The sequence below is a fragment of the Diorhabda sublineata genome, chromosome 5, assembly GCF_026230105.1.
Source record: "Diorhabda sublineata isolate icDioSubl1.1 chromosome 5, icDioSubl1.1, whole genome shotgun sequence".
NCBI lineage: Eukaryota > Metazoa > Arthropoda > Insecta > Coleoptera > Chrysomelidae > Diorhabda > Diorhabda sublineata.
The window spans coordinates 7,651,192-7,677,452 of NC_079478.1; the positions used below are offsets into that span (position 1 = coordinate 7,651,192).

The 26,261-nt window shown below is 33.2% G+C and overlaps 1 protein-coding gene across 2 annotated transcripts in view; it reads right to left on the reverse strand.

The window, feature by feature from the left end:
* Positions 1-950: 950 nt before the first annotated feature.
* Positions 951-26,261, reverse strand: part of LOC130443759 (ets DNA-binding protein pokkuri) — a 34,655-nt gene continuing 9,344 nt past the window's right edge. For both annotated transcript variants that reach the window (XM_056778557.1, XM_056778558.1), the window contains exons 2-4: positions 12,420-13,322; positions 10,903-11,152; positions 951-7,180 (exon numbers count right to left, since the gene is read on the reverse strand). In XM_056778557.1, the coding sequence (XP_056634535.1) occupies positions 6,850-7,180; positions 10,903-11,152; positions 12,420-13,314 (1,476 nt within the window). In that variant the 5' untranslated portion in view covers positions 13,315-13,322 and the 3' untranslated portion in view covers positions 951-6,849. The remainder of the gene's footprint in view (positions 7,181-10,902; positions 11,153-12,419; positions 13,323-26,261) is intronic.

Sequence of the window (26,261 nt, forward strand, 5' to 3'; positions counted from 1 at the left end):
ATTACTTTCTTTCTCATATTATACTGAAAAAGTTTCTGAAAGAGAAAACAGTGGTTAGTAGCGGTTTGCAAGGATAACTAAACCTCTTTATTTAAAACACTCTTGCGTTTGTAAAAACCTTTCAAGCTACATTGTAGCCACTAAACAGTGACAACTGCCATAACAACTTGAAGATGTACTTAAGTCAGGAAATTTGTATTAGTACTTAAATCGGAATGTTTGGAACCGTGACATTCATATTGATTGTGAACACACTGTTTATAATATCATTATACCAACTCTTACAAGACGATAGCTTTGTTATAGAAACGCGCGTCAGACAGTGTAATTGTGAGTGTTGGTATAGTAGTAGTGTGAACAGTGTTTTTTTACGACCATTTATGAAAATGATAGATTGCACACTAATTCTTACTTAAGAAAGTAGCTTTTTAGTACTAAAAAATAACAAAACTTACATGCATTGAAATGCTTCTTTTTCTTATGTTATATATGGTCTCGAACGATAGAGGGGATATGCGAATACAATATGAATCTGGATGGGTCCCGAAAAGCAAAAGGCCAATTTTTTCAGAAGACTGAAGAAGTAGACAATATGACTTTTTGAAGTTATATTACTATTTACCGTAAAAATTGAAAGTAATTCGTTATGTAATTTACGAGTTCAGTATCTACAGCAGCAACTCCAGTGGCAAATTCCAACGCGGTATCCATCATTTTTTCTGTGTTAATATTTTTATTGGTAGTAGCCAGATTTTAAGCTTTCCTTGATAAATGGATTATCGATACTAGGATAATTTTTTAGTTTAAACCAGTAGCTTTTGAGATGATGGAGTTAACACAATAAATCTTCTTCGTTATAGTGTTAGAATAGATAAGTTAACCTTGTGTTCCAATGTGATTGTCTTTACGTACCTTGGCGATGTAATTATAATTAAAACAACAAATTTCGAGTATCATTTTATTTTTCAAAATCATTAACAATTAGAAATCGAAAGTAAACTATATATTTCATTTGTAATTGTAAAATATATACAAATATACAAGGTAGTATAACAAAAAGGGGTACTCTAGATACTGCCATGTGTTTTATTTCAAAAACTCTTATAAATTTACAAAAATTCCAAACCAACATTGAAATTTTGTTAAAATATTTGTTGGTACAGAAAATAGTTTCATTACTTTCCACCCTGTACGTATAATTTTTCAAATGTATATATAATATGTTTAAGTATATAAATATATGTATATATACCTATTATGATCACACATTTTGAGTCATTTTTTTTTACTTTTAGAGATCACAGAAGTGGAGCTGGAAAATTCAGCTATATTTTTATTTTACATTTATAAAAGTTAAACTAAGGCAATAGCCACAATTATGGAATGTGGTATTTTTTTGCACACGTTAAAGCCAGGTAGCCAGTAAAAATTTTACTTTATCTTCAAATTTCCCTTCATCCTTTTCAATAATAATAATAATAAATACAATTTAACCGAGTAAGTTTTTACTTCAAAATTCACTGTGTTGTTATAAGAAACTAAAAAGTTTGCAACGTTACTCTAAAATTTTGGTTTTCAATTAATCGTTAACGTTTTTTTGATCCATTTTATTTATATTAAATATAAACACAAAATATTTGTAACTACCAGATAAAGTAGCTTGAAGCATAGTTTGATGAACCACCGCTGGTTTCAACGCAGTAGAATTAAACATACTGGTTGAAGAAATTTAGTTAGAGAATGAAGATGACAGAGACTTTTAAATAATCAGAAAAAATTTTTGAGGAAGTCAAAGATAGATTGAAAATGGATTAATCGAAAAGCGTTTACAGATTGATTATATAATGAAATAACAATAAAATCAGAGTGGAAGTAGAGCAGTGGTTCCCAAAACGGTCGAGGTGAGCCCCCAGGTGTCCATGGGGGACTAGACATTAAGTAAATTTTGAACAATACAGCTGATATTCATATTTTTTATCAGAAATACCTCAGCAATGGGTCTACTAAAACCTGTAAATAGTCTACAATTAAAAATAACTATCACACTCAGCATATTGCGATCAATGCGTGATACCTTGTCATTTTTTGAAGTTTGTAGAAAAAGTGGGTTTTCTGTAACAATACAAATAAGTTAAGCATACACTCTCTCATCGTTGCTAGATAAAATAAATGGAAGGACGGGTCCATATTGAAAAGAAGCTTCTGGCTGAAAAAAATTGAAACATTCCTGTGGTAGTAATCAATGATAATTCATAATTTTGCGAATGAATTGAGAATGGCTATATAAGTTTCCAACATCCAAAATAACACTGCTATTAAAAGTAGAAGAATATTTCTAGTTTTTGTATCAGACCAACTTTGGTTTAAATTAACATATTTGGAAAATTGGTTTTACATGTAAGTCACTGAAATGTGAAGTCTCATCCTATAAAAATGAGAGATTGACACACATTTGTTAATTATAGTTTCATCAAATACTGTCTTCAATTACTACAATATCTGGCAACTACTATAAGTATTGTATATAATAATAATTTTTAAATGGAATATTTTTTAAGCCGGACCTGCGGATATTTTGAAACTTGTATTGCATTAACTGACTTCCGTGACCCCAGCATACATGCTAAAAACATTAAGTGTAATATTTGAAAAAATTCCGTGTTATTCTGTTATATAATTTTTTTCTAAGAAATGTTCCATTATTTAATATTAGACGGCACCAAATGATTCAGCCTATTCAAATTAAAGAGGAAATAAATTTATTTTATACAGAACTTCCATGGATTAGCAATAAAATGAAAATAACAGTTTATTGCCATTAGCACAGCTGATACGGGTTACTGCGCATGCTCAGAGCACCGCCCATTGCATAACTTCACGGCGTCTCTCGCTCGTCACATCTCATTCTATGGACTCAGGTGTGTAGTGGTGATATTCATCATTTTAAATGGAGCTCAGCAGAATTTTCCATTCTTGTATTAGTGCCAACACGTGTCCACTGGATTCCTTAATGGAAACATTTTCCTCTACTAATAATAGATTTGAAAAGTTTAAGATTTTCAATGAGGAAAAAAGTAAAAACATATTTCTACGAAAAACGAGTTGAATTAATGAAGTCAATCGCATTTCGAGATTGAAGGTTGCATCATAAATTGTAAAATCAACGTATCAGAGCTTGAAGAATGTCCATTAATTACAAGATTTATAACTTAAGGAAATCAAAATTGCGAAATAGTGCCCATAGCAGAATGGCTGAAAATTCAAATAAAATTGCCGAGAAAAGTGCAGAAGCAGTAGGGCAAATTATTCCAATTAAGTCTTCGAAAAGGTACGAAAAAGAATATGTGATGTTTTGCGAGTGGCATAAGAAATACAAGGAAACATTTAAGAGTACTGTAAAGTAAAAGCACCATTTTCCGGACTCAAACTAGGACTGTAAAGTCGACTTTACAGTACAGTATAAAAAGAATATTGGGTTGCAGCTGGTAAGTAATATATATCAAACTAATCATTTTTACAAACAATAATAAAAAAAAGTTGATGACCAACGAAGAAGAAGAATGACAGTCGGTGCGCTGAGCATGCGCAATAATTCGTTATCAGCTGTGCTAATAGAAATAAACTGTTATTATCATTTTATTACTAATCCATGGTTCTGCAAAAAATAAAATTATTTCCTGTATCATTTGAATAAACTCAATATCTCGGTAACAAAAGAGCGCGGTTTTTTTGACGACGGATTCGTAACGAGCCAATCACTTGGATTTTTTTCATATATTACACTTAATGATTTTTAGCATAAGTGTGCTGGGATATCAACACAATTTCGTGATCTTATTTTTTGCATTAAAAGTTATTTAAAGAAAAGGTGAAGTGTCACATTTTTCTGTTTTATTATTATAATTTGCTTGATTCGGACACTCCAGTCCTAACTATTAAATTTGTACACTTTTAAAAATCCAAATATTGTCAACAATTATCACTTCCCGTTTCTTATAATGGAAAAAAAAATTAAAGCTGCCCTTTTTGGCGACTGAGATTTATTGCTCCATTCCAGATATTCCAGTCGTATAACCCATAAAAGGGTAGGGAGACTCGAAAATTTGTATCACAATATTCAGTAACCAATGTCTTCCTAATTTTTATCACACATCAAATATGGAAAGCTAAAGTATTCACTTAGATTTCAAAATAGATATTGCACGAATAAAATTTATTATTAGTATTTTTGTTATTTGAACTTCCAATGAATATTTCAATATTTCTTGTGTTTTACGACAATCCAGAGGAGAGATTGGGACAAAATTATTAATATAACATTACCAGTAGAAACTAATTTTGTATTTAGTAGTATGGCTTAATAAATTATCGAACATTTCTTGTAAGAATTAAAAAAATTATTTTAAAATATCGTTACACAGTAGATTGTGAAAAAGTAAAGCATGAATTCGGTCCTGGAGACAGAAAAGGTAAGGCTCTTACATACAGTAGTTGCTTAACTGTTTTGTTATGTACCAAATGTTTAAAAGAATATATTAAAGCGCACATACTGTCAGCTCAATAGTTGCTCAACAGAAAAGTAAAAAAGCTTTATCGATTTGGTTTTGATTTAAAAGCAGACCATTGACTAAACAGTCGCTCCGCGACTGCCAGTCAAACATGGAGAAGTTCATTAATAGCGTAGAAAAAAGACCTGCGTTTCACTTGAAGAGTCTGAAAGGATATTCATACATTAATCTGAAGAAAAAGATATGGGAGGAAGTTTGTATGGATGTCGTATCTGGATGGTTGGAACTAGACTAGAATTTGAAATGAAAATTGAGAGAGATGTGGCGGGAAGTTGTCTCAAGATGGGCGGACCAATTAACGAAATAATTTCTTCAATTTACCATGTAACGCGTGGAATTTTCCACGTGATAATCTCTTGATGGGATGAACAGATTATCTTCTTTCTCTGTTTATTCTCCAAATAAAGGAGAGCACTCACCAGAGCTATTCGATAAATCATTTAGGAATATTCATGAATTGGAAATAATTGAAATCTCATCGACTATTAATTTCTTGTATGCGCACTCTTCACAACTAAATAGTTGAGTCGTGGTGAAATCAATCATAATACCCTCGAATACAAGTGTCAAAAATTTTGAAATACGTTACAGTGGTACTGATCTAAAAGGTCTAAAAAAAACTAAAATGCCCAAAGAAAAACGACAATAACTGAAAATTTTCCATGAATCTTAAAAAAAAAAGAAAACGAGTATAATTCGACGACAAATATTTAAATAAAAACTGGTCAAAACTTGATAAGCAAAAATAAACTTATTATCAGATCTCTACAGAAGCGATTCAATTGGAACAGGTCCGTATCTAGGAGGAAATAAATAAAAGCTGATAATGATAGTTAACTTTTAGTTTGGCTAGAGGCTGATTTAGTAAACTCTTGGTATCAAACCGCCTAGAAGACACTACGCCAGTAAATAAATAGATAAATCCAAAAGAATGCGAGAATGATAGAAAATCTTCAAGAAATACAGGGAAAACTGAACAAAGAACTATAACAAAAGAACAAGAGGAGTAATCCACCCCAATAAATGGATATATAGGCACACAAAGCGCTAGCTATTATCTAAGAGATTGAACGGGGTGATGATTAAAGCAAGGATGTGAGATGAAATAAGTAGTAAGTATAATTGTGGTAAATGAGGTTTCCGAAATGATATGTCACGAATGTTTGAAGAGTATCAATGATTTAAGAGATTGTTGTCTTTTGGAAACTTATTTTCCTCCTATTTTCCTAACAAAACGGATTGGTACAAGCTAGCATTTTAATATTGAAACAAAATGATTTATGCTTAAGATGTTTCCAACAGTTTAATAACAAATTTTGAAAGCTGGCAGAGCCAACTTGTGAGATTGAGAACGGTAGTCCTTGATTTAAAGTTATAACCTGTAAAACAAGGACTAATAAAATAAAGATTTGATTAGATTTTCAGGGGGTATGTAGAAAATAAGATCAATAGTGAGGTCTACATGTACAAAAAACTTTTCAGAGTTGTACATGAGGAAAATACTTCGATAAAAAAAAATATAGGAGGATAATAATCTCCCCTCTAACTGCCATAATAATACACAGTTGAAATATTCTCTGTGATCAATTTACAAATTGGCCTTATTTTATTGGAAGACGTTATACCTATTACTCAGTCACCAAAATTTTTCTAAAAAAATAAAATCGAAATTTGACATATTTCTGAAAATAAAACATATGTTTTTGAATTTAAAAAAAATATCCATCTAGTAACAAAACAAAAAGTAAAATTTCTTGTGTCCAAAGAAAATAACTTACAACTTTTGGCACATAAATCGCTGTAAACAATAGAAGAACACTGAATGTCCCGAAGACTACTCTGATACTTACAATTATTCAAATTATATAAAGCAAAGTTAATCTTGGAACCATGTGATCTTTTAAAACAATACGAATTGCACTGTTCTTTTAACTTAAAACTATAATCTATATACACAAAAAAGTTCTAATGACGTCAACATGATAAAACGAGGCGATGTAAACAAATACTTAATTTTTCCACTTATACGAGCTGCAAAAAATCGTGTTTTAGAGACGAAAGGTTTATCTTAAAATAGATTTATAGCAGTATAGTGCATTTTAATGACATTATCTGAATAATAAAATAAAAATTGATTCTTAGAGGCACCTATTCGTTCAAACATGTTTACGTCATTGACTGAATATAACTTAAATCACTATTTGCACATAATCAACAAAGTCTTTTGTTATTGGCACCAGTTATATTACTAGGTAATGCACAGTTCAGTTTAAACTTTACGCTAATGATGAGGTCCCACGATGGGCGGATCTGGTGAACAAACTATATTGATATGTCTTGTATTACTACTAAGATCAGTGGGTCCCTCCATACTCAAGTCCGTAGGCTTATCATCATATTCTACCATAGGTCGAGATTGAGGTAATTCTTGTTCTACGGGTTCCACTGGTTCCGATTTGACTGGGGCCATGTGAGTTAGTTGTTCTTGCTTAGTCGTCGACAGTTGTGGGATTTGAGGTGTTGGTTTGGTATTTGTGTTTGTTGGGGACATTTGCTGTCGAAGTAAAGATATGTTCTTGATATTTTTCAGTTCGGTTGGGTTCCTGAGAAATCTGAAACAAAGATTAAACATTGTTGTAAAGAAACAATAAATAAATAAATAGTAATGCAACAAGACTATATAGGCTGTTGATTTGGTCAGGTATATAACTTTTATAATATGATTAGGAAATTATCAAATGTTCTGAGGCTTAGGATTATTTTAGAAAAACGCACGATGTAAAAAGAGAAAATGACTGATGGAATGGAAGATGTTATTTATGAAAATATATATATTTTAGTGTTATGTTATTGGCAAAAGACTGCAACTTAAAGTATATTTGAATGATGGCTCTTCAATATAATCAACAATTTTCTACCGAGCATTTTTAATTTGTTAAGTCACATTTTATGAGCCACTGTAATGAATGATTTTAAATGAAGTTTGGAGGCTAGATAACAGTTAGTTAGAATCATCTGAATGACCTCTTGTTTTATACAATTACTGCTATTAAGATTCTGGTAAAAGTAAATTTCAAATTATCAAATTTAATAATCATTTTCTATTCGTCGAAACGGATGTGAATATGTCAAATCTGTTATTTGAATTGTTTAAAGAAACTTGTAGCATTAATCTTGGTCTAAAAATGGAATTAAATCGTCAACATTTTCGTGTCATGATTTTCTATAACTTTCGACGTGTATTACACCAACAGCAGTGTGCCGATCAACTCGCTTCGACTTTTGAAAATGAAGCACCAATTCGGTTTTCCGAATTCAAATGTAGTCGTACATTGAAGCTGTGCAAAAACTGATCGCAAGATCGTCATTAATTCCACGTGCATACATCTAATATTACATGAAGATTTAGCTGCCAAAAAGATTTATTCGCGTTGGATACCGCATAAATTGACAATCGCTCAAAAAAGCTCGTGTGGATTGGTGCAAAGAAATGCTGATATAATTCAATCGAGCGGCTTCAAAAGGTGTCTATAAGATCGTGACCACGACAATGTGAGTTCCAACAAAAACGTTTTTAAACATAAAACAGTCCTTGTTTAGCAACCAATGATTTCTTATTCCCGCAGATCAAAAATAGTCATAAAGCAATAGATCGTTATATTATATAATATATAAAATAATATATACATTATATATAATAAATACTTTTTCACCTATGTATATTTCAGTTACATTTATATAATTTGCGTTTAAACTTTTAAACTTTAACTTTATTTTTATATTGTTTGGATATTTTACAATCGGTAAATTTTGTTTCTGATAAATATTTACTACATTTTATAAGGCAGCCACTTTTATAAACTATTTTCGAAAATTATTGATAATCAATTCAAATATACATGTTTGAACTGGTTGCTTATTTTGTCACTGATTTGAACAGTTATGTCTGTAAATGTTTGTAGGTGAGTCCACCCCATTTTTGTTCATACAAAATCGAATTAATAAAGATAAAGTTGAACAAATTTAAACCTAAATTTTATAAATGTAAGATGTTGGTTGAAATAATAGAAATAAAAGAAAACGAAATAGTCTGCAACTAGAAAATTCAAAAACATGTCTTTGTCCTACATATATTTGAAAAACATTAAATTAAAATTATTTTATCATTGATGTCTTCAGTAGTCGATGAAGAAAAGGACTGTTTTGTATACATGCTGATCTGAAATCGATTAATCGAAGAATCGATGACTTGGACCAAAATAATCAATATGTTGCATTGAATCGATATATCACGGTTGAAAATCGACATTCGGTTTTTTCTGTTTTTGGTAAAAACCATAAAATTATTTGCTATTAGCTGAACGTACTCGAAATATTACGGTGTTGCCGATTAACGAGTTAAGAAAAAAGAAAAACTTTCAAAATAGGCTCCTTCTGCGTCGATGCAGCGCTGCCAGTGCGATTTCCAAGCATTGAAGGCGTCACGGAAGGCATTCTCCGGAATAGCCTTGAGAGCCGCGGTGCATGCTGCTTGGATCCCCTCTGTCGTCACGAAATGCTTGCCTTTCATCGGCCTTTTCAGGCGAGGAAACAAAAAAAAGTCCGGGGGGGGGGCACATCTGGGCTGTAGGGCGGTTGCGGAAGCGTTGGAGTGCCGGCCTTAGTCAGGTAGCTGTTCACAAGAAAGGCAGTATGAGCAGGGGCGTTGTCGTGGTGCAACTTTCAGTCTGCTGCGATGTCTTGTCGGACCCGATTGACATCTGGGCAATCAAACGAATACTTAGTCGACGGTCTGTGTTCAAAACTTTGCGCACACGAGTCACATTGTCGTTGTTTGTCGAAGGTCTTCCAGCACGGTCTTCATCGGCGACCTCTTCCCAGCCCTGTAAAAAGGCCTGGTGCCACCGAAACACACCACTTCTAGCTAAAGCAACATCTGGGTAAGCCTGCTTGATAATATCAAACGTCTCTGTCGCAGATTTACAGAGTTTCACACAGAATTTAATCGTGTACCTTTGCTCTAACGAACACTGCATTTTCGGCTTGCACAACTCACAGAAACACGTCGCGCGAAAATGCCTGTCTTGACTCTCCAGGTGCTCGGAGACAACTGACCAGCCGCTCGTTTGTTAGCTAGGAACGCCCTCTACCAAATCCAGTCGGTGCGCGCACGCTCTGAAGTACAATCGCGGCGGAAGAAAATCAGTCCTATTACTTTCCGGACAAACCCTGTATGAGTATAGTGGGATCATCTGTTCCTTTTGAGCGCCTTTTTCAATTATCGGCAACATCGCAAGTTATGAGCAGACCTATATTACCTATTTTCTGACCTTTTAAATGTAACAAATATATTTAGAAAATAATTGTTTTCTTATATACCTGCTCTGATATTTGATATTGTATTAAATAATTTTTACTATCGAATTTTCTGAACTAACAAATTCCTGATTCTACTGATAGAGATCCTAGAGATTGTTTATTATGGCATCTTTCTTGTTTACATTGTGAATACAAACAAAAAAATCAATGTTTTAGAAATCGATTTTTTGGACCTCGATTTTTTTATGAATCGATTCATCGATTTAGACATTTTTCTTTGGAAATCCATCCTCACTGTTCAGATTCAGATACTGCTATTGTAAACTAGAATCGAGAGGGGTACGGACAAGGTAATTCCTTTTGTATATTGGAAGTGGCTATGCAACAGAAGTGACTACTGCGCTACTTTAATTAATCAACGAAATAGGAATATGTAGAAAAAAGTAACAGATTTATTGACAGGTTACAGTAATAGATACTAAAGTCAAGTTTAAGTTTTTCAATACTTAAATTCGTTAATATGTGATGATAGTAATAGTTATAACGATGAAAACAACAATATGCTAAATGTAGAAAAAGATTATCAATGAACAGTTGAAAAATCGCGGAAAACTATCTGCTGGTCTATGTAAAGTATTATATTCCCGATTTTCAAAAAGATTTGAAAGTTCTAGAGACGGAAAAATAGTTATTTTCTATGCAAACCATTAACAAAGTGAATAATATGAATTACAGGTTTTTTTAAATGAGTACTTTGTATCTCAATAAGAATTCTATTACATAAATTTTTTATTATAAAAGAGAATGACAAACCGCCCACAGCATTATTTCAAATTACTTCGGAAATACCCAAGGTGATCCGAACACAATTCAGAATAACTTTTTGGTTTGAGTTTAACATTCGATAATGATTAAAAATTTAAAAGAAAACACTATAATTGGACAATTTTCGCTAATTCAGTTTACACGATTTAATTATTTAAATTATTATTTGAGCATTGAATGAAATACTTACTGGTAACAGTGCCTTTCACCCTGAACTTTCCGTAAAATATTTACTCTGTAGTAGTATCTTAAAGCTCTAGACATCTTATCATAATTCATAGAAAGGTGATTCTTTTGAATGCCCCATAACTTGGCGAGACCGGATGGATCAACTATTTTAAAAACTCCCGTATCCCGGTTTTTCCACGCAATGTAACTGGTGTATCTCTGACCAGGATCATTCAACAGTTGTTGCAGGAAATCCCACAATAATCTCCCATCTGAAAAACCAAATTAATATTTATAGACTGGTTTCATTATTTATAAAATTGGAGCATAACTCAACTTTTTTGGATATTTAATCAATGTTACATTTCATCGGGTTACAAATTTGAATACTATACGAAATGTGGATATTAAGTAACGAGACTAGCACTGCTACAGACAAAGTACGCATGCGCCCAAAGTTTAGAGATTATCAGGTGTGTAGCCTGATGCCTACTCTTTCGAATGCAATGTCTATCGTGTCTGTAGACAAACCAGTGTAGCCGTTTGTGTAGAGGCTGTTTTTTTTTGTCGTAAAATTATTAACGTGGAAATAGAGCAACTAATTGTTGTGATATTTCACATGAAACTTGTAAAAACTGCAACTGAAACTCATAATTTATTAAACAAGTCTATGGCAATGAATATTTGTCGCGTCCACGTGTTTTTAAATGGTATAAGCGATTAAGATGAACGCCGAAACGGTTGAACATATCGAAAAAGTAGGTAATGTGTGTATGCGATACCGAATCCTCAATCTGCACTGTGCATCAAGAAATTTTTAGCCAAGTACAAGATCCCAGAATTAGACCAACCTTTTTCTTCGGATCTTGCACCGGGCGACTTCTACTTTGTTCGTAAGGCCAAATCTGAATTAAAAGGAAAATTTGAGTTTGTTGAAGCTGTGAAAGGAAAAGCAGCGCGCTTCCTGAAGGAACTGACTGAAAAAGACTTCCTGTACTATTTCGAACAATGGGATATTCGCATGGAGCGATGTAGGGATAGAGATCAGAAATTTCTTTCTAATAAAAGGGTGTTCGCAGGTACGGGCCATGATCGTCACTATATTTCAGATAAAACTTTCATTAGGTTAATAAATCCAAATCCAAGAAATGATATTTTAAATTTTATTTTTTTTCAATAAACAGCCATTGAGCCCCCTTTTTTTTGAGGGTACCTCATTTCTCCAAACCTTCCGAACTAAGTATACCTGTTGCTCCCTTTGAAACAAGAGTTAAGAGCTGTAGATAAACTGTTATAGATCACTCAACCATTTGACACACAACAAGGAATGCCATTGAAATAATATTGTGATTGTAAACTTATATTAAGCAAATTATTGGGCAAACTGTTATATAGACATTTACATTTTTTTATTCAATGCAGTTGGAATGACCAATTAATATTTTTAATTACAATTCCCGAAAATTTATATTCTAAGGAAGATAGATATTAAAAGTAAAAATCCATTTAAGTAAACGCTTCATTAAAATGACTACTTACTTGTGTTGGGTTCTGAAGGATCGTTAGGAAAAAATTCTCTTCCGGTATTTTTGAAAGCTGCAGGACTTGAAATAGGTTCCTTTGGACTCCTGGGAGGAAAATATGGCATTTGACTCATGAACGAGTAAGTAGTAGGAGTGTTTGGAGGACTTCCACTGTATCCTTTCTTATCTACCGCGTCTTCGTCGGAATCTGAAGGATTCGAACCGCTACCGTTGCTACCATTTACGTTGAATATAGAATGATTAAAAACTTGATTATCCGCATGTTGTGGACTACTGGCTTGACTATCTACTGATGGAGCGGGACTTAAAGTTACTGAATTGCTTTGAGCCATGATATGAGCTGCTAAAGCAGCGTGAGATGAATGAACAGAATCGTTGTTTTGCGATAGAATGCTCCAATTTGGTGTCGGAGCATGGGAGTGTGGAGATAACGGGTAAGGATGTCTCGATGTTGGTGTAACGGGACTGCTTGGTAGCATTCTCTGTAAATTATTTGCTTCTCGAACAAGGATTTGAAGAACGTTGTGTAGAACATCACCGGAACCAGGAGCTCTTTCTGCTAGATCTGTTCTCGTTAAAAGGCACATAGCTTTCCCGTTCATTTGGAACATATCATGATCTATGGGTTGAATATCAAATTCTCGTTCGGCCCATTGAAGGAATGTGGTTACGTCTTCTCTATTCCATACTCTTGGATCTGAGGGCAGGGAGGCTGGTAACTGACTTTTGTAATCCAACAGTGGGGACGAAGGAGGGTTTTGGTGTGACAGGGATGGAAAACCCAATGGATATCTCCAAAGAAGATCTGCGTTAAAAGGTAACGGTAACGGCAAACGTTCCATTGTAGAACTTGTAGGAATCGGTGGTAGATGTCCTGGTACTAATTTCATTATTTTTTCTGGAATAAAAAAAAACAGTTTGTTATGGTTGTTATTCTAGTATACGTACAGAGAAAGATTAAAATAAATAATAATAGTAATAATAACACTAACTTTTACCCGCGGTTTCGCTCGCATCGAATCCATTAAATAAGTATCAGAAATCATTATAATAGAAAAGAACGAACTCTGTAGCTATATTAGAACCTGAGATACAGATCTTTGAATGTAGAAAAATTGCCAAAAACCTACAAAAATCCATAACTCCACATTGAATGTGCGCTCCTAGCTCCTCTCCAACTCAACCAATTTAAGTGTTCAAAAACTCAAAAGAAAGAAGGTGTTTCAGCGAGTGTTCTTAAACCAAAACGAAGTCTCTATCTTAAATAGAACCTGAGATATTGAGGATAGAACGTGTGTATGTGATACATGCATTATCTGGTAGAAACCAGATGTTTCTATTCGGGATATTAGTGTTCACAGGATTTGAAAATCATTAGCCAACTGTGGTAATAATTCTTCTTTCAAGAATATTCAAGTATCGAACTCAATCCAAAATACTTTTTCGTACTCTGTGGAATGAATGGCTTAAAGTGAAGAATGTCTAATTATTGTATTATTCCAGTTGTCCTGTAGTAGTCTGGCTAGTTAATAGCGTCATACTAAAGACTGCAACATAATTTACTGGTCATCCTTAACCGTGAGATTGACCTCTTCTTCTCACTAATTTTCCCGTTTGTCACCATCGATCACGATGAATTGATAGATTTTTCATACAATGTATGATCAGCTATCTTCAATTAAAGGATCCGACCTAGTTAACCACTTTCTCCAATATGTGTCTGATGTGTTCCGAGGAAATTAGTTTCTTTGCTAGTATTACCCCCAGGTATTTTATTTTGGGTTTAGCTTCTATTCTTGTGCCAGCTATGACCAGTTTAATAGGTCCATTCCTTTTTATTGGGTCATTTTACTACGAGTATTTTAGTTTTTTGCGGAGCAATTTTCAAGCCGTTTGAGCGCGTTAATTCAACTGCTAACGCAGCCGCTTTTTCTGCTCTGTTTTTTTACTTCGTTAATGTGGTTTCCTTCCATCCAGTGCACTAGGTGGGTTCATATTTCAATTCCAATATCCCATTGTACATGGCGTTCCAAAGAACGGGTCCAAGTACCGTGCCCTGTGGCACTCCCATCGTACATCTATGGGTAATACATCCAGCTACTACCTCCTATCACTTAGGTATCATTGCTCTATTTTAATGAGATACTGGCTTATTTTTGTCTTTGCTATTTTGTTTCTTGTCTTGTAGCTTCTCAATTGCTCAATTCTTGAGTAAGTATTGTTTGCTAGCATGCTTTCCATCAGCTTTCCGTAAGAGTTTATGAGGCATATCGGCCTTTAGTTGGCGGTATTATATGGGTCTTTTCCCTCTTTTGGAATGAATACCACTTTGGCTTTTCTCCATTCCGCTGGAAATATTTTATCTTCCAGAAGGCTGTGAAATGTTAATAACAATAGTAGTCGAAAAAATATTGTATGAAACAAACCGCCCAGTATCACTCGAACCGAGAAATTCATACTTTACCACCTACAAATTGAACAACTGGCTCATTACTACGCAGGGCTGCAAGCCGTCTACCTCATTCATTCACGAATTATATTTCTTTTAGTTTTATTTTAATAAAATATACAATTTTCCATTAGGTCACTTTTTAACAGGTGATGGGAAGTGCGGTAATTTCGCTCGAAAACAAGATTCCGCAAATAATAAAAAACGGAAAAAGATGAAGCAGCATCGAGTATTCGAAAACATTTTCGTCTGTCAACTATTCTCAACACATGGTGTTTTGAATAAATTAATTTTGTTGAGTCCTGAATATAGGAAAAAACGTTACAGCGGACGGCATCCGCACTGTTGTCCGTGTATGATTAAAAAATGTCTTATGGTTAATAAAGTGTGAGATGCATACGAACTGATTTTTTGTTATTTTTCCATGTTTATGAAGAAACACGCGAGCTGATGAATTGAGATAAAAATATCTGAAAAATTTCGTTAAGGATTTATCCTTGAAGACAGACATATTCGTATAATACGCCGAAAAAGTACAGCGTAATTACGCATAAAAACAAATATTAAATATCAGAAATCAATGTGTGATGTAAGTCGGGTCATCATAGCGATAGAACTTCTATTAATTCCAAGAACAAATAAATCATTTCTCGTCCATACCGGAAAAAAGTATATGCAAACGAGTTTAAAAACATTTACTTCACCTTGAAATAACTTCCGTGAGTGTCAAACCTACGTAAACGTCGAGCTGGTGATTATCGTATTTTTTTTTATAATTTGCACTGCATCATTGCTTCACTTCCTACTATGTTCGCAAACGATTTCTTCATGTCATACTTATTTTAAATACGCGGCTTGCTATAGCAGTTACGCAACTTTTGTCTTGTCTTTAATCATATCAGAGTATGTTTTATACATACCAGGTGAATTTTAAATTAAATAATATCAGAGGTTTCAACATCATCAAAATGTTATTGTAAACATAAAAGGCTTTCGAACATAAACAGTTTTTGAAACAAGTTTTTGTCAACATGATAAATTATTTTCTCGAAGTCACAGCTAGTTATTGCCACTTGATATTTATGATAATCGAACAAAGAACAGGAAAAAAAATCCACATTCATCTTTAATTGAATCGCTAAACAAGTTAAAGAAATAGTTCAGTACAGATTTGGACAATAAACTTCGAATAAGATAAGATAAAATTATTATAGTTAGAGTTTGAATTAATTTTAACTAAAGCGAAAGCGATATAAATAAATATAGGGCGGACCATAAATTTTTGCACTTTTGAAATTGCCATAAAAAAAAAGACAACACATTGTATCCATCTAGTTTCTGTCATCTCACCGCTGGCAAGCCTGAAACCTGGCTCTTAGGTTTTAAAAAACTCTTCGACACATGATATATGTCATGTTTTTCGTCTTGATTTGAGTATTGCTTTAAGTTGATTCATAAAGGCTTGATTTTTAAGAAAACCACATAAAAAGGAATCAGAAACCATGGAATATCTCCTCAGTGCGAGATCGATTTGTTTGAGATCAGCGTTAGGTAAACTCTCGTTGGAATTGAAATTAGAATCATCATCGTCACCAAGAATGCTTGTAATAGAATCTCTGGCCTCAGTTTTACACACAAATTATAGACAAATTCAAAATTTTGCATACTGGTCAAAAACAGATAACAAAACAATAATTTTCGTATCAATATCTTTGCCCGGATTAAAATACGGTGAGGTCCTTAGCCGGTATATAGGAGAATTTATTACTGGCAGCGTGCTATAGAACTGTGAAGCAGTAGATATTAGAATGCGACATATCAGTATTTAAAAAATAAATTACAGTTAAAAAATTTACACCCCTTGAACACACTGATTACACTACCAATCCACCAACGTTTACAATTATACTAACTGTAAAGCGTTTCGATAAACAAGTTAGTGTTTTCGGAGAGTTAAACTTAACCTCACTTAACTCATTTATACTGAATTTCATCATCAATGAACCTCTTTTCCTACTGGAAAACCAGTAGGAAAAATATAGTGATTAGGAATAGTAATATGCTTTCCATTGTATTCAACCTAAAATGGCCAGTCTCCATTTACTGGTACATCATTACATTAATTTTCCACTTAACATTGAAAGATATATCAAAATATATTTCAAAATCAAAACGAAAAATTTGCTCTAGTACCTGTTTATACAAAAGGATTATAAAATATCTTTAACGTAATAGGTTTGAAATTGGTTTATACATCCAACAATATTTTAAAATAAGTGTATTCTAAGGATAAAGTACTAGATTTGGCAAAGAAATAGCTGTAATAATTGTGACAAAAAGTATGTTGGGCAAACTAAGAGATCTGTTTATATGCGGCTTAATGAGCACCCAGCAGCAACGTTTCAAGGAATAAATATAAATTAATATAATATAAATATAAACTAAATAAAATTGGCGGATATATTTGAGAGTATACAGAGTGATAAATGTAAGAATAGTTTGAGTATTATCTAATTTAAGCTGAAGTAAACGTTACTTAAACGAATTCGAAAGCGAGCGAAAGTTGAATAAATAAAAACGTGAACCAAATTATTTTTGACTTTTAGTCCAAAATTTTTAATGTTTTTTCTGTACGTATACTGCAATAAATGTGTACCCTATTCATAAGGAAATAAGAAATATCTGGATCAATATAAAATTTCCTTAAATAATATATAAATAAGGAGCAGGGAGTAGTGGTGGACAAGGTTTGGTATGTATGACGTCAGAAGTTAGTAATAATGGATTTAAGAGAAAATTGGAATTACATATCAAAAGTGTGGGAGCTTAAATTCTATATAAATTTTATCTCTTTAAGAAAAATATATGGTGTTGTACAATATCTTATCGTTAAGTGCCCACACTTTTAGTATTGTTAAAATCATTTTTGTTTTCAATTCTTTTATGTGTTTTCTAAAAATGAATCCTTTAAAAAGTATACTAAAATCAACTTAAATATTAAATAATTCGCTGAATGAAAATTTTGGTATCTTATTTGTTTCATAATTCAATATTTAATACTTTAATTCAGAACATGACAACTAGCTGTGATAAAACTTATTTTTTTCATGGATGAATCAACTTAATTTATAGTACAACAAAACTTATAGCAGCTATTGGATTACTTCTATCGCAAAATTGCATATATTTTCCAGCTCTTGAAGAAGATACACCCTAAATGTTTCTGTGTTCAAAAACCTCTCAATCTAGACACACATTCATAATCTTCAACTAGAACATATTCCAAGCCACTTCTGAACCGTGTTATTGAAATTTGTGGAAGATCTTTCTAACCGTGCTTTAAATAAAGTACACAAAACTTTTCTTGTTCTTCTTCCTGCTGTGTATAGGCATCATTGCCTATTTTTCTTCACGTCATTGCCTCTGCTCAGTCACCTGGGAGGTTGTCACTCCATCTTTTCCTAGGTCTTCCAAGGCTTCTTTGTCCTGCTGGTGATTTGTCCCTTGGATATTTTCACAATTCGTTCTTCCGTCATGCGGTCAATGTGCTCATTCCATTTTATCTTTCTATCCAGTACCCAGTCATATTATCTATTCCGCATGTTCGTCTTATGTTTTCACTCCTTTCTCTATCCATTATTGTTCTTCCCGCTATTCTTCGAACTATTTTCATTTCTGTAGTCTCCAATATCCGTTTCGTTTTAGAGGTCTCAGGTCGTGTCTCTGCTGCATAGGATAATATAGGTCTGACAAAACTTTTATTCTATTTTAAAGTAACTTTCTCAACAACTGTTTAGAATAAATTTTGTTTCAGTTTGATATTAAAACATAAATTCCACAGTGTTGATGTTGGGTTACGTTATTAGTTTGGTAAATCAATAGTGACCGCCCAGACTAAGCTGTTTATAATAACTGAGTCAAAATGAGAGCTGGCCTACCGATATTAGCTTTTACTATCGCATGGAAGCATGCCTAGAAGACTTTCAAAATCTGCTACATCAATTCACGCATCGATACATACATTTTTCTCAAGCTTCTCAATGATTCGATACACGACATACCTTAGTATTTGAAAAAAAATTGGGTAGACCTGGAGCTAAGGGTTTGCAAAATAAACCTTTTATTGGCAAAAATATGGCTAACGTAAAACCAATTCACATGTTTCAACGTTTTTTTTCTAGGCAATAATTTCATTCTGCACTTGTACAAATATTGTAATAGGAAAATTGAATGTTTAATTTTGTTTAATTCAACAAAAAAAAAGTTTTAATCCTGTAAGTCATACAAAACAGTTACTCCTTTTTCAATTTTATGTATTTCATCATTTTTATCAGATGTATGAGTATACAACAAAATTTATGACGTAAAAGATGGCTTATTATGAATGTTTACTCAAGATATAAAACACCGATTTATGACTTCCTAGAGTATTGTCAATATCAAATATACGAATTTTCGAAACGTACAGGAAGAGCAACACGATAAAAATATTTTTATTAATATTATTAATGTTTTAATAATAAACTAAATTTTATTTTTCACAGCTTCGCCTCAATCTTACAATAGGATAATCATTTAGTCTACTGTAATTTTTTTTTCTTATTTATTTAAACAGTTATTAGGGTTGGGGTAAATTTATAAACACGTTGTTTTTGACTCTTAATTTATTCATACATTTACACTAAATACACTAAACTAGCTACTATTCACTAGACAATGCAATAAGACTTATTACTAAACACTAATCTCCTTGTTTATTCCGAAGTGTTCTACAATCCTCTGTAAGGTAACTTTATTTTTCTTGCCTACCTGGTGTAATTATTGTTGGCAAACGAATTTGGAGCTTAAAGCTCTAATGACTGCTTGGCTATCGGACGAGGATGATTATCCTGTTTGCGATAGTTCCTTTCTAAACTACCTGGACACATTTTTCAATTGCATAGATTTCTGCTTGAAAAATATTTCGTATATTGCCCAGGCTTTCAGAGTGTTTGGTTCTGGGCCCGTACACAAATATTCTATTCTGTCTGCTGTATTAGATCCGTCCGTATACCATTTAATGGCATTTTTTTTGTATGGTGTTATGATCCCAATTATTTTCTACAGATTAGTATTAAGGTGAATTGTTTCTCAAAGCAGCATGTCCCAGATTTGGTCATTATTTAGGAACGGTTTTTCTCTAAACATTCTAAGTGATGTTTTCTCTACCACGCTCTACAGTATTATGTGGAGAGGTGGGAGATTTAGACTCACTTCTAGTGCAGCTGATGGAGATGATTTCATGGCACCTGTTGCATATAAGCAAGCCAGTCTTTTATACCTTTGCGAGATTGTTCCTCGTGATTTTCAGACTAGTTCTACTACCCCGAACCATTGAATATTTGTGGGATATAATGATAGAAATGTTAAGTAAATGGTGTAAATTCTTTAACGGAAGAAGAACGAATGTTTCTGTTGAAGAGCGATCTAGATGGTCTAACAACACAACATAAAATCCCTTTTTCCAATTTTTAAGGAATTTCTGGAAGGAAAGCGCTTGGAAAATGGGAAGTGTAAAGAAACTGTTTGGTTTAACGGTTAGGCGGCAGGGCCTAACCAAAGGCCAATATTTTGAATGTTAATTGTTGAAAAGTGAAAAAATATTCAACTTTTTTGATTTTTCAATTTAATTTTGGCACTCCTATACTCTACTAGTGAATAATAGTTTCATTATAGCTCTTCATATTTAAAATATTTTTTTTGTTTACATACAAATATATCTGTAGTATTCAGAATGTCCCACAACGTTCTTTTTGCCGAAAAATTCTACAAATAATGGACAATGACATTCTGCTACCTGGCACGTTGCTGGCACTTGAATTAGAATGTGATTATGTACTGATAATGTAGCTAATTTCATTTCTAGTTTGTTTACTTCAAATTTATTAGTCTTAGTTATAATATTATAGTATTCTACTCTTGTATAATAATTAATATTCACTCATAATTCACAGAATTCATTTTCGTGAATGATTACTACTTATATGCTCGTTGAATTTACTATGTTTCCATTAAAAACATGAGTTTATGAATAATTTTCATCAGTAACGTAATTTCCAACAAATTTCATAGTATAAACAAAACCTCCATAAGTTTGGACTGTTTTTTGTGTAAAATTTTCGCTTACCATTTGAAGTATTAATATTATAAAGCATATTCATATTTACGGCTGATCACAGCATTTTTTTTTAATTGCTGTATATTCAACTTCTAATCTATCCAATAACAACTAGTTTTTTTTCATGTCTGCATACCTGGTACATTGATCTTCTAGGAAGTGATGTATTGAAATTGCAGTCGCTGCGTAACTGGAGATGGTTATTGTCATATTTTGATCATGTTACTGTTAATATATTTCAACTGTTGCCACGTTTATAGTTATCGAATGCAAGTTAGCAGTTACAGAGAAATAAATAAAATTACATCTGATAACTAAAATAACTAAAAATTGCGCTTTTGCCTAAATTTAAACCAATAGGACGGACAATCAGCTCAAAGTCAGTTGACAAATATTTCAAAAATTCAAGCGAAAATGAACAGTTCATGTTCGAAGGAATAAGATGTGAGGGTGGATATAATTAGGGATATGTTGTGAATACAATGTCAAATACAAATTTTTGTAATATACAGGATGTTTCTAGCGTCAAAATTGAGCCATATAAAATTATGATGAGTTTGTCTAGAACAATATTTCCTCAGCCAATTCTACACGGTAATGAGTAAAATAGAGTTTTCATTTTCTCCCTCAAATTTAAGACAGAAGCTTTGAATTTTGTATCGAAAGACTAATCATCAATAAATTCCTGTCATCTTCTCTTTCTCATGCCGTCTTCTCATTGAAGTTTGGTGACCACATTTTTAAATACGTCTCAGTCCCTCGCAACATGAAACAATTCTCCGATGCTGAGATTTGTCCTTCTCTGAATAAGTGTCAACAGCTTTCTTTTGCGACCAATCCTTCTTAGTACTTCGTCGTTGATGATTCTTTCAGTCCAGGGTATCTTTAGGATGCGTCTATAGAGCCACATCTCAAATGTCTCAAGTTTTTTTTATCATTTGAGCTTCCAAGGTCCAAGTTTCCACTCCGTACAGCAGTACTGACCACATATAACATTCCATGAATCCTATTCTGACGTGGAGGTTTAGATTTGTTTTCAAATGACAAATGCCTTTCGAGCCAATTCAATTTTGATCTTGATTTCTTCTTTTGGATCTATTAGAGCGTTTATGAGTGAACCAAGATACTTATATTTTTGCACCCATTCTATTTGTTTTCCATTCAGTGCAAGAATAGAATATTTATAGTGAGTGAGATGAAGTTTGCACTCGCTACCTTATTTATTATCAATTTTTTTTCGGAAGCGTAAAATAAGGAGAGCCTAGCTGATTATATAGTGGTTCCTCTACAGTGGGTTTTACCTGAGGGCGACAGACGACTTATCAAGAAAGGCAAGGTTCTTAGTAGGTCGTCGCTAGTATTCGATACGGGAATATGAAGGGTGTTTTTTGCAAGGGTATTGCTTGATTCGATGATACAAATAACGTATTAGGCTTTAGGTCATTTAGGTGGCTCTGAATTGGGGTTATATCAACATTCACATAAACTAGGTTACTGTAGCTGAATCGGCACTTGTATTGGCAGTATTTGAGAATGCTCTCAAGACAAGAGCCTTTTGAGGAAATTGTTGAATAGGTTTCAAACTCATAAATTAGGGAAGAGGGTTAGGTTCGACCGAATTTTCCTCCGAGTATGTTGAAGATACCAATTTGTGTCCGTACTCTGTCCAGAGTAGCGTTCTCCCTAAAACATTAAACGAAAATCACGTGATAGAAGTACAACGTTCAAGATGTTAAGATGGTTAAAGATGACGACGATGTCATCCGCATATAATTAGACTGTTTCTAATGGGTGTGGAGGTGCTGGAGTACCACCCCTATAAATGATATGTAGAAGAGAGGATAATATGGAGCTTCGGAACAGTGAGTGAGAAATAAATTGTATTATTGGATATGGCAGACGGATTCTAAGAAGATAAGAACAAGTCCGATGTGCCAGACCTGATCGCAAGCTTTCTGGACATCCATGAAAAAAAAATGGCAGCGCAGTGTTTTCGGATAATTGCTTGAGTTACAGCCTGAAGATTAGTGTGCTCGGCATATTATTCCCAGATTCTATTATTCATCAAACGTTCAAAGACTTTACTCAGGACGCTGATGACCAATATGGAGCGGTAATATTCAGGGTCTATGCCGGGAATGAGAACAGTTTTGTCAGATTTGGTAAACTATGAAGATGTCAGGTAGTTGTTGAATAGGACGCAAAGCTGAAATAAGAGCAGATTTTCTAATGTCTGTTGAGAAGTTTTAAATCTTTTCAATACGGAAAATTAGGTAGGAAAGCATCTGGTAAGTTTTTATTGAATATTATATATTTTCGATTATAGGAGTCTCACTTAACGGGGTATAGAAAATATTCAAACAAATTAAATATGACACCGTTCTACAAAAGGCATTTCTGATCCGTAAAAACTTCTGTTAAAAGAATCAATCATACATATTTTTTGAAAAAAGTTGAATACAAAACTTAACGTAAAATTCTATTGAAAATTAACGATGATAGAAATCTGCCAAATACTAAAAGGACATCCTTGTACTTGTTGATACAGGAATAATATTTTACATAAAACAATATCGTTAAAAAGCTTAGCTTGTATATTTTTATATAAATTAGGACCGGAGCAAATGGCAACTTAGAGGATCTTTACACTGAACTAAAATATCCTTTCGGTAAAGGTCGATGTTTTATTATCCTTTATAGTGAGTGATGTGAACAAGAGATGAGCAATGAGCAAGATAAGAGAATAATCAGAACGGTCTCATTATATCATGTTTTATGCAAGCGTGTCCACATTAACATTGCTCTGACGGTATTGGGCAGTGTTTAATGATTCCCTCTTTGTTCGGGAACAAAGCAGCCAAACTTACCTAACCAAAGAAACATTTGGTGAAAAATATTTTACCAGCGTATATTTTTGTCACATTATATTAAGAAAACGCCCACATGTGTCTAGTTTAGAACCATATATTATTTGCAACGACATAAATTAATTTTACTTCGGGTTATCAAATATGTGACTATACTATTAATAGATATTTAGCGGTTAATACTTTTAACGCGGCTGTTTTGTTATTCAATCATATGATTACTGATTACGAGTATTTAAGTACAACAATCCACATATTGTCGTACGTAAACTTATTCCACAAGTTGTACATTCACATCAACAGTATTGTTATAATTAGGTAATAATATTTTTTCCACTATTGGCTTTTATACTCTATTGACTTTCGTTTCGGGATAAAAGTTATTCGTCATTATCCAAGGTCAAAAAGTATATAGCCTGCTTAGATTCTTTTGTAGTGAATTTCGTTACGTCATCTGTCGAAAAAAAAAAAAAAATAAAATGTTTCTTCGGGTTCGTAAGAAAAATTTACTCTTTTCAACAACGCGATAAGTTTAAAAAAATGACGCATTGTAATATTTCTTGTTCTTGCTCTACACATTTGCTGCCTCTCCGGGCGCTTTCGGACGCCTTTTGCGTAAAAATCTTTTGGCTTGTCATGTAACCATTTGCCAAGTACTTCTTTCAATGACCGAATAAATAATAGTCGCATGGTGACAAATCTGTGGTATACGGAGGTGTTTCAGTGTTTTCTAACTCAATTCGTTCAACGTTTCCATTGTAGGTCAAGCTGTATGCGGTCTGGCGTTGTCTATCCCATTACAGATTGAAATCGCGTCGTTTTGATTTGTAAATAGGTTTCGCCGTGTTTTTTAGGAGGTTACTATAATACTGGGCGTTCAAATTTCGTTCTCCAGTAAGAAAATTAACCGAAATTACTTCTCTTATGTCCCAAAACATTGTAAACAACACCTTCTTTGCTGACAGTGTAACTTTTGCTTTAACTAGATTCTTCCACTACATAGACACGCGTTTACTCTCCGGAATATAGTGGTGTATTCAAGTCTCGTATGTGGTAAATATTCGGAGCAATAAATTTTCTTCTTCCTATTTAGACCGCTGCTGGAGAAGTGTGTTAATTGCGTCTTGGCACCCATTTGGCTGAAATTATGCGGCAACCGAGCCGTTCATGAGTTATATGCTCAGTATTACCTACGCTGATGCCCAATTTTTTAGCCATATCATGTACAGTATTGCGTCGGTTTCCCAAAATGAGTTTTTCTACAGCGGTGACGTTGTCACCACTTTTCGGCCTTTTTAAAAAGTGGAACACCATTCATACACTTGGATATTGGAGAGACACTAATCTCAGAGTTGCTCAAGTAATTTTCGATAAAGATTTTGCATTATCTTTGACGAAAAAACGTTACGCAAAAGACACCGGTACAGTTTTTCACGCGTTTATTCAGAAATTTTAATTAATATTTGAACAACTCTCGAATATATCTCTATTTTCTACGTGTAACGTATTTATGAGCTACCTGTCATTATTTTTAAATACTTCTACTTCTCGGGCTTGTGTTTAATTAGTCAACTACCAGAATTGTTGATTGTTAGCAATTTGTACCACAAGAAAAGATTATAATTGTTATTTTCTACTAACCACGGAAACAGTTTTTTTTTGTATCATTAGCGAGTGTTTTAGAAAATCCATTTTCCGTCAAACCGCCCTCGTTCATCTTAATTGAATAAAACCGTTTTGTAATGTCTTTATTTCTAATTTGCCTTATTTGTAATAAATAATCTGGTTTAATGTATAAAATGCATTCCTCGCAAAAGCCTTTCCTACCAGGAAATACAATATTCAATGTCATACCATCGAAAGTTTTCCGTGAAGTTTTAGACTTCCGTGTTTATTTAGTTGTATTTTATTTTCCTGTTAAGTCTAACTAAACAAAGATCAGTATATAATGAAGTCGAGTATTTCCGCGTGTATTTAAAACGATCTTATCAAGTCTTAATTGTCGAATAAGATGATCATTTTTGCTAATGAACTGTATACACGAAAACACTGAGAGACGTCAAAAAATTGGGAATAACAATTTTCGAAAATAAAACGACTCAAAAGTATTTAGGTCTGAGTGAAAATTTGGCAGTTATGTGGTAATAATAAGTAGTAATTTACGTCGACTTTCATTTCAAGGGTCTCACGTTTATCATAATAATTGTACTTTTAATATGTAAGGGGAATCGTGGGAAATAAAAAAAAATCGTTGAAATGTCTTTACAATCGTCCATATATCTTTAAAAAATTTAAAAACAGGAAGAAACATGAAATTCTAATGTTCGCGTATTCGCGATAATATATAATATATAGTATATAATA